This window comes from Drosophila yakuba, chromosome 3R (genome assembly GCF_016746365.2).
Source record: "Drosophila yakuba strain Tai18E2 chromosome 3R, Prin_Dyak_Tai18E2_2.1, whole genome shotgun sequence".
Taxonomy (NCBI): Eukaryota; Metazoa; Arthropoda; class Insecta; order Diptera; family Drosophilidae; genus Drosophila; species Drosophila yakuba.
This window is the reverse complement of record NC_052530.2, coordinates 9,659,135-9,669,346: the sequence shown is the minus strand read 5'-3', so window position 1 is coordinate 9,669,346 and position 10,212 is coordinate 9,659,135. Positions and strand designations below refer to the sequence as shown.

General features: G+C 42.0%; 2 protein-coding genes across 2 annotated transcripts; both read left to right on the top strand.

Moving 5' to 3' along the window:
• The first annotated feature begins 5,063 nt into the window (after nt 1-5,063).
• Nucleotides 5,064-6,864, top strand: LOC6536145 (pupal cuticle protein Edg-84A). The gene is made up of 3 exons (XM_002096710.3): nt 5,064-5,214; nt 5,921-6,218; nt 6,279-6,864. Exons 2-3 carry the CDS (start codon nt 6,207-6,209, stop codon nt 6,831-6,833), a joined length of 567 nt encoding a protein of 188 aa, XP_002096746.1. The 5' UTR covers nt 5,064-5,214; nt 5,921-6,206; the 3' UTR covers nt 6,834-6,864.
• A 975-nt stretch (nt 6,865-7,839) lies between these two features.
• LOC6536144 (larval cuticle protein A2B) lies at nt 7,840-8,745 on the top strand. Its single transcript, XM_002096709.4, has 2 exons — nt 7,840-7,891; nt 8,101-8,745. The coding sequence occupies exons 1-2, from the start codon at nt 7,880-7,882 to the stop codon at nt 8,662-8,664; spliced, it is 576 nt and encodes a 191-aa protein (XP_002096745.1). The 5' UTR covers nt 7,840-7,879; the 3' UTR covers nt 8,665-8,745.
• Nucleotides 8,746-10,212: the final 1,467 nt, after the last annotated feature.

The window sequence follows — 10,212 nt, the reverse complement described above, 5'->3', positions numbered from 1 at the left end:
CGTGGTTCGCTCCTTCCTCTTTCGGATTGGGAATTTTTTGTTTTTGTTCAACTTGATTGACATTTTCACAAGTTTTTGTCTCTACACTCGCACGGGGAATTTCGGAGGGGGAGGACGGCTGGAGTGGCCATTCGCTGCGTCCTTTCTGGCGGTCCTGCCCAACGCTCCAAGGTGATTTGTTATATTTTCGGACAGCAGCAATTAATAGTAACAGGATGTGTGCGAGTGTCTTTCAATACACACATATGTACACATATTGTATGTACCACAACGTACATAACACGGCCCAAACACGATCCCAAACCTGAAACTGTCCCACATGGCTAAAGCGAAATACATGTAAGGCTTAGGTATCCTTGTTTAGCATTCAGTTAGGATTGGGATAATTTATGACAGTTCCTTGGAGTTATGCAATACTTCCTCTGCAAATCTTGCTTACCGTAAAGTTGTGTATAAATCGGAAATGCGAAATCCAAGTATGTTCTCGCTTTGAAAAGTAAAGTAAAAGTATATATATTTATGTATGTGCGAGCTGTCGCAACAAACGTCCCCTTACTTTTTGTAAGTACTTACACTTACACCAAACTGTTGCGAAAACAACATGGAACATGACTAGCAGTAGTAGTAGTAAAGTATAAAGGCGCCGTTACTCGTAGAGTAAATGGGAATACTAGAACAGACTGAAAAATCAGACCCTATAAAATATATTCTTGATCAAGATCATAAGCCGAGTCGATTTTGCCATGTCCGTATGTCGGTCTGTCTGTCCGTCCGTATAAACATCGAGTTCTAAGGAACTTTAAAAGCTAAAGGCGCAGCGCAAGTTTGTGTCGTGATACTTCCTTGTCCACTCTAACGACCGCAAACCGCCCAAAACAGTCACGCCCACACCTTTGGAAAATGTTGTGATATTTTTAAGTTTTTGTATTAGTTTTGTAAATTTATTTTGCCACGCTCACAAATGGGCCAAAATTGTGACGTGAATTAGACTTAGTCTATCGATTTGCCTAAAAGCTCTTTGCAACGCTTACAAACCGCCCAAAGCTTACACTTTTGAAAAATGTTTTGATTTTATTTCCTTTTACTATTTTCCTTGGCAATTTCTCTCGGTATACCAAATACATAATTTCATTTTATTAATTGTTTTTATACCCGTTACTCGTAGAGTAAAAGGGTATACTAGATTCGTTGAAAAGTATGTAACAGGCAAAAGGAAGCGTTTTCGACCATATAAATTATATATATTCTTGATCAGGATCAATAGCCGAGTCGATCTGGCCATGTCCGTCTGTCCGTCCGTCTGTCCGTCCGTATGAACGTCGAGATCTCAGGAACTACAAAAGCTAGAAAGTTGAGATTAAACATACAGACTCCAGAGACATAGAAGCAGCGCAAGTTTGTCGATTCAGGTTGCCACACCCACTCTAACGCCCACAAACCGCCCAAAACTGCCACGCCCACATTTTTAAAAAAATGTTTTAATATTTTTTCATTTTTTTATTTGTCTTGTAAGTTTTTTTCGATTTGCCAAAACACTTTTTGCCACGCCCACTCTAACGCCCATAAACCGCCCAAAGCTGCCACGGCCACACTTTTGCAAAAGTGATATTTTTTGATTTATTTTCATTTTTGTATTAGTCTTGTAAATTTCTATCGATTTGCCAAAAAACTTTTTGCCACGCCCATTATAACGCCTACAAACCGCCAAAAACTGTGTTTAAGACTCTCCCTCTCCCTTCCACTAGCTGAGTAACGGGTATCAGATAGTCGGGGAACTCGACTATAGCTTTCTCTCTTGTCCAATTTCTAATTCTATGAGAGAATAAGGTTTAAAGTTCTCGTTTGCTCTTTCCCTAGCGACTATATATTTTTAATTTATGGATTAAGGTCTTACAATAATTTTTCGATACTTTATTGTAAATTCCAATTATTGACCAAAAAAAATTCCATTTTTTTTTTTTTTTAATATTTGCCTAGCACCCCTGCTTTTAATTGAAAACTTGAAATATATTTTCTTGTTTTTTTTTCAGGACTCTGTATTTAATTTTCGAGAGATCGAAACTGCTAAGACTATAAAATATTGAACAATAATCATACATACAATATATTCAACATTTTTCATTTGAAGAGACAGTTAAAGTGTCACTCCGTAAGCCACAAAGTTTTGTTTACTCTTTTCCCATTGCATGTTACGCTTTTATTATTTGATCTGATAGAGCTTTAAGTCAATTACGTTCCACTTAAATCCAATTATAAATTCATGCATATCTGTAAAGATCATTATATCATAACCGATTAACCATTAAAGCGATTTCCACACCACTTTAGTAGTGCATATAAATGTCCGGCCAAGTGCCTGATGCACCTTATAGGTTTCAAGGGATTTGTAAGTCGCGCCATCAACGTCTGTTTAGCGCCATCGAAGCGTCCGAAGTAAGATATATGGGCTAGATGACGTCCCAACAGCTCCGAGAGGCGTCAGCCTTAAGAGCACAACAAGCTGACGCCAAGTTGATGGGGGCGCCATCTACTACAGCTCCAAAACCTCTAAAACTTGGAGTGCCGCCGTTCGATTTACGCTGCATACGATACGATACGATTGTTGTTACACAGCTCTGGTGTCTCCCCACGGCAGCCCGTATCTGTCCGTTGTCCGGTTTTCGGTGTCCGTTGGTCGCTGTCCGCTGTCCGCCGGTTTTCGAGACGTGACGTGACGAGTAACTGGCGTAATTGGCACTGCAACCAAATTGATGGATTGCCCGGCGCCGACTGTCACCGTTCGAAGAACCAAACTTGGCGGTACTATTCGGGTTTCCTTTGTAATTTTTGGTAAATCGATATTTGTGCCATTTTTTGTTTCGTGTTTTTTTCCTGGGCTTTCGGTTTTGTGCAGCTTTTGTCTCGGGCGTTTTGTTCGCTCCTGTAATGATTAATTAACCAAATTTGGTTTATCAGGCTCTTCTGAGACGGCGACGGATACCTGTTGCATATAAGCCAAGAGTTGTCCTAACTGGTACGCCGCCCCTTTAATTGAATTGGAATTCGGCCAGGCGAACTCATTAAGTTTATGAATAGGATTTTAAGCTTTCTACCCCAATCAGTTGCTGAAATCATCACATGTTCATTTTTCGGCTAATTCCAAAACTCTGCGGGGATCTCGATCAGTATTTTCCTGATTGATGCCTGTAATTGCGGATGCCTAATTTTCCAGAGTTCGTATGGAAATTCATCAATATAAGCCAGGGGCTTCGAGTCGGCGACATGAGTCGCCTCAAAACTTATTAACAGTGTTTCCTTTCATTTTAAAGTGGAAAATTGCCCCGTTTATTTATTAAATACTTACTTAGCCCATAAAACTAAACAAAACAAGAGAGAACGCTATAGTCGAGTCCCCGACTATCTGATACCCGTTACTCAGCTAGTGGAAGGGAAAAAGAGAGTCTTAAGCACAGTTTTTGGCGGTTTGTGGGCGTGGCAGAACGTTTCTTGGCAAATCGATAGAAATTCACAAGACCAATATAAAAATGAAAAAATATCAAAACATTTTTCAAAAGTGTGGGCGTATCAGCTTTAGGCGGTTTGAGGGCGTTAGAGTGGGCGTGGCAAAGAGTTTTTTGGTAAATCGATAGAAAATTACAAGACTAATACAAAAGTGAAAAAATTTCAAAACATTTTTCAAAAGTGTGGGCGTGGCAGTTTTGGGCGGTTTGTGGGCGTTAGAGTGGGCGTGGCAACATGAATCGACAAACTTGCGCTGCTTCTATGTCCCTGGAGTTTGTATGCTTAATCTCAACTTTCTAGCTTTAGTAGTTCCTGAGATCTCGACGTTCATACGGACGGACAGACGGACGGACACGCGGACAGACAGGCGGACATGGCCAGATCGACTCGGCTATTGATCCTGATCAAGAATATATATACTTTATATGGTCGGAAACGCTTCCTTCTGCCTGTTACATACTTTTCAACGAATCTAGTATACCCTTTTACTCTACGAGTAACGGGTATAACTAGCATCAAACATCAAACATACATTTTTTATCCTCAAAGAACTTTTATGCGAAATGCTTTATGAAAATGAACGTAAACACCCTTACCTCAAACAACTATTATATGTAAATACTTCGGAAAAAATACAAGTCCATAGAACTTCATATAATAATGGCAAATATTTTTTTGTATACCTAATTAGTTACTTAGAAAAAAATAGATAAAACATATAATATTCATCAGAGTCCATCAAAATACAAATTTTAAACCATACAAACGTATGCTACAAAACATTCCAAATAATATAACCAAAATGTATTCCCGATACATACATAAATGGAAAACGATTTAAAAAATAGCCAACCTTTTTTTCTTGTATCGTTTTAATATTACACAATTCGCTTAAGTAGAAGGAATATACTGTTTTCCGGTTTTAACAATATTTGTTATAAAAAAGATTTCTGGATAGTTTTACTTCGGGGTGTGTAGTAAGAGCGTGTTTTAAATTTTGAGAGACTAGTTTACCTAAGACGTTCACGGATTAATGAAAAATATCTTTTATGACGAAAGATACCTTCTTACCTTCTTCTTCATAAAAACCTTTGCAAGGCTGTAACAAGGATTTATTTTCCTCAGTAAATAATAATAAATAATAATAATAATAAAGTTTGTAAATGCCAAACTTATTATGTTCACTTAATATAATCTTTGGTATAATTTGAGTGCGATAAACATGACAGAAGGACTTGTGATTGACCTTGACTCTTTAAGATGCAAAATTATGCTAAAACCGGCTTGAAATTGATAACAAAGCCAACGGGCATTAAGAAAATCCTTTGGCACGGCAAGAGTCTTTCATTTTTGAAGCGGATAAAGTTAAAGCGAGACAACAGTCTGCGCACTCTCTTTATCCGATTCGCAGCAGAAGCGAACCAATCGGAGCAGACTTCCATGGAACAGCCCCTACTGCTCCAACAGTCTATCAAAAACAACTTGCTACCCTTGTTTCCCTGGCGAAGTGCAATGTTTGCAAAGCAGCTGAACAAGAAAATCGGAGTGATGCTTAGGCATAGGATTTATTTGTTGATTGGCAGGCTGGCACTTGGGTGAGTCTGGTGGTGAAAGTTAGATACTTGGAATATTGACAATTATCATAACATAGAATATAGCGAAGAAAATAGATAAGTTCAAACATTAGTGACGCTTTCATGTTGTTCTCATAAGGTAATTAAACGCATTTCCTTAATTATTGTTAACTAATATTAAAGAAACATTATAGTCTGAACTACACATTTTTAATTTACAATGCCAATATGCATCATAATATCAAACACAAAGGCTCATTTGAAACATGTATGTATAATAGAAGAACATTTTTGTAAACCGCCCTGTTACCAGCATGTATTTCTTTGCGTAAATGATGTAATGGGAAAATGTAGCACCACCTGTTGGTCAAGAAGAAAAATATATTACTGCATACTTTTGGGCAGACTAAGATATTTAAATATTTTTGTCGTTTTGCTTGGTTGAGAATTATTAATCTTTATTAAAACAAGAAACAAGTAAATTATTATACATCTTAAGTGTGGTTTTTTAGTCAATACCAATAGGTATTGCTTTTATATTTCGATTCAAAGCTGCAACTGGTAAACTATAACAGTATTGTATACATTTATTTGAGCAGCAGTAGCATGTCCGCGCCCAATCGGCAATATGTTTTAAAGTTGTTCCTGAAATATGGATTTCTTTCACTGATATGAATACAATATTATCGGTAGGTCGGTCAACAGAAATTCGAAATTTAAAAACTTTTATTTTTCCAATAATGCGATTACTATTATATTTGCCAGTTATCCCTAAAAAAGCAAGTTAACAAAAAAATTAAAAATTCTACATTTTGGTTCGAAATAACTGCGTTAAATTATTTAAGGAGCGCATATTCCGACAGCAGGTAAAAAACGGACTGAAAACCTGTCGATTGCCTGATAAACTTGTTGGGGCATCTCAACGTCAATTAGGCGGTCTGCAAAGAGACTGGACTGGAGGTCTCCGCGATGACCTTGTTGAGATCCAGACGCAGAAGCAGGGCACTGTGGCATTGGGTCGACGGGAAGGAAGCAGCCTATAAAAGCCGATCTGGTGTCCGTAGTGGACTTGTGTGAAATAAACTACCGACAGGAGCAAACATAATTCTTCTTCCTACAAATTCGATCAGCATGTTGGCTAAGGTATGTCATGTGCTGCATATATTGGTATACATCTAATCCTATGACCACTTACACTTACAGATTTCAATATTTGTGACCCTCGTCTGCCTGGCTCAAGCTGGTCTACTGCCCGTGAAAACATCCGGAAGCGAGGACACCTATGATTCGCATCCCCAGTACTCATTCAACTATGATGTTCAGGATCCAGAGACAGGAGATGTCAAGTCGCAATCGGAGACTCGGGATGGCGATGTGGTCCACGGTCAGTACACCGTGAATGATGCCGATGGTTACAGACGAATCGTGGACTACACCGCCGATGATGTCCGTGGATTCAACGCAGTGGTGCGGCGTGAACAACTGTCTAGTGCCGCGGTGGTTGTGAAGCCACAAGCTGCAGCAGTCGCTCCCAAAGTTCAGTTGCCGACTCTGAAGAAGCTGCCAGCCCTGAAGCCGCTTTCTCAGGCATCGACTGTGGTGCACCGATCCTTTGCACCGGTGATCCACCACGCCCCAGTGACCCATGTCGTGCACCACGCAGCTCCAGCGCATTCCTTCGTCTCCCACCACGTTCCTGTTCTGAAGACCACTGTGCACCACGCTCCTCATCCCCATGCCATTTCGTATGTGTTCTAGAGCATGAATAAAATTCTATAAAATCACATAAGTGTGTATAGTTTTATTTATTCTTTTCATCACAATGAAATATATTTCTATATATGATATAGTTTCCATTTTAAACCACATACACATCTACACAACGAACATAAATTTCCTATCAAGAGCATCACTATCAATTCCAAAATAACATGCAAGAACATAAAAAGTCGTGTCATGGGCATTCCGCAGTTCAGCCGCAAAACATCCGCAATCACTTCTGTTATTTTTGGGTGGGCATTCGGAAGTGAGGTGTCGCACTGGAGTTAAGCTCGAAATCCAATTAGCGTTCAACTGGAGCGACAGCCACCGTAAACAAACGTTTAAGGTCGTCCGCAGTGGGGGGTGGGGGTACTAAAAATCTGCTGGGCAGGGGATGGGGATTGGAAATTGGTATTTGGTATATGGTATAAGGTATATGGGTGCCCGCCTGCAAGTGCACAGGCAATTTGAAAAACCGTTGTTATGCATTTGCGCATGCGCTGCATACGATATGGTGGCTATTAGCGAGCGATTACTTTTCGAAAGCGCAAGCAAATGGCAGCCGATCATCATTACCGCTGGATCGATAGGGGGGTGGGGGTTTCTGGGGCAGGGGACGTGGACGTGGACCTGTACTCCACTCCAAGTGCACGTTCGGGTATGCGACTTCTGAGGCCAATATTAATTCGGCTGAGCTGCCCGAGCTGCTCAGGTCCAATTCAATCAAGAAGGCATTATGCTCGCCGCGGCTTTGTCACCGCGCAGCCTTGGCAGCGTGCCGCCCACCGCCGTCCTACCTCAAATCATGGCCCCCTTCACCCCCCGCAACACTCCACCCAGCCGCACGGCCGGCCAAGAGCCGCTTCTAGTCTTCAGCGCTTCGCATTTGATATGAGCGGCGTGGCGCTGTGACGCAAGTGCACGTCGCTGACATCGAACCCCCGGGCAAAGTGCCATCGAGGCGGTATAAAAGCCCCAGTTGGACGCTGTTCAAATCAGTTCACCACCAATTTCGGTATCTAGAGCAACCCACACAACCAAAAATGGCATTCAAAGTAAGGAAAAAGTTCTATAGTGTTGGATACAGTGATGACCAAGTGATGAAAACGAAGAGGATTTTTGAATCAGCAGCTCAGTTTAATAAAATCGATTTCCTTGTATTACATTTTTGGAGCTCTAACAAATTATCGATCCTTAAATTCAAAAAGAAGCCTCGATTTGAAATATTCAAACTATTTAAAGAAACTCTTTGGAACAATTGCAGTTCACCATTCTTTTCGCCGCCTGCATCGCCGTGGCAAGCGCTGGCATCATTCCCGCCGCAGCTCCACTGGCCGCCGTGGCCCAGGTGGAGGAGTACGACCCCCATCCCCAGTACACCTACGGCTATGACGTCAAGGACGCCATCTCTGGTGACTCGAAGACCCAGGTGGAGACTCGCGAGGGCGACATTGTCCAGGGCCAGTACTCGCTGAACGACGCCGACGGCTACCGTCGCATTGTGGACTACACCGCCGATCCCATCAACGGATTCAACGCAGTCGTGCGCCGTGAGCCCCTGGTGGCCGCCGTTGCCGCCGCTCCCGCTGCCGTCGTGGCCGCTCCAGCCCCAGTTGTCCGTGCCGCCGTCGCTGCTCCCGTTGTCCGTGCCGCCCCCCTGACCGCCACCTACGCCGCCGCCCCAGCACCTCTCGCCTACGCCGCCGCCCCAGCTCCCCTCGCCTACGCCGCCCCTGCGCCCGTCGTCAAGGCCGCTCCTCTGGTCGCCGCTGGACCCGCCATCGTCAAGACCCAGTTCGCTTCGCCTCTCATCTCGTACGCCTATTGAAATGCTGAAGAGTAGTCCACCACGACCCGACAATTGCCGTTAGTTGTTATTGAAATAAAGGATGTGTTCTAATTGAATGAATATTGCGCTGGCTTATATTTTTGGGAATATGTGTGCTTCACAACTTTTACTTCGCTTCTTATCTGTTGGAATAGCGAATACCGCGAGATGCTAATTAACAGCCAATCAGTTCTATTGTTATTATTTATTTTAACCAGTAAACTTTACAAGTTTTGATTATGGATTTGAAACATTACGTTTTTTAAAGGATGATTTGTTGATACAACAATTTTTTGTTTTTCTTAGCCATATAAAGATATCAGCTAAATTACTTTTTTTACATGGAAATTGTTATACAAATATTTTGATGACTTAATGATCAAATAAAAATAATTTTTTGAACATAGCATAGTATATATCATTGTCGTTAAGAAATGTTTCTATTCTACAGACATTACTATGAGACATTGCAATTAATGCTCTTATAATATGACTCTTTTTAGAAATGAAAATAATACGGGCTTTTGTTTGCCAACATCTTAAATAAACATATATTCTCTCTGCCACTCCGGAAGGCATTCACAACATAGCAATCAGATAAAATCCTCATTTCATTGAACTCCGGTTGGCTACAACCGAAACTTTCACTTTCACTCTCCCACGATTACTTTCAAGGCCGCCCCTGAAGAAAGAACGCGTGTTAAGCGACAGCTACTGACAAAGTAGCACTTACTGCCACAATAAAGAAACAATGAAGTAATGAAGTAATGTCGCATAGGTGGACAGCGAAACCGCAGTCCAACACGTTCAAGAACGCACAAAATGCAAAATGCGCGACAAAAGAGCAAAGGCAATGCCAGAAACGCTGGGACCGACCGATGGAAGGTCCATAAAGCAGTTCCAGCGCATATAAATTTGAAGAGGGAAGCCCCAAAGCCGTTTACTCATTCATGGAGCCGGTGTAAACGGGGCCTTAAGTCTGGCTTCAATGGTCTGGTTTCAATGCGACACGAGCATGATTGTAATTCGCCTGGTTAACTTTATGGGCCTCGCCGCGAGTTGCGCATGCGCACTGGCATTAAATCTGAGCTGGTGGCGTGGATCTCCGGGCCGATGTACTTACATGCCGAAAATGGGAATGGGAATGGAAATGGGCAGCCAAGTCCGTTCGCTCCAACGGTAATTAACAATGCCAACTGACTTTGACCTTAACCCTCGCCGTCCGTCGTCCCTCGTTCCTCGTCCGTTGTCCATTGTATGTTGTCCGCTTTTCACTGTCCCCTTTAAGGAGCCTTGGCATTTTTGCACTTGCCAGATAAGGAAAATAATTCGGGTCCCATGATGTCGCGTATATGATTCTCAAATGGACCCAAACGGTGCAGAGCGACTTGGCGAAAGGTTTCTGGCCGCTTCAAAGATGCAGCTAAGTGACCTTAACAGGTTTCCTCCAAAAGCGGACCGCATTACATGCATTAAATTCAATAAGCCTTCGACGCAGATGTTTTTATTGAAATGTTCCGGTCGATGCGTTTCTTTGCGATCAGATGT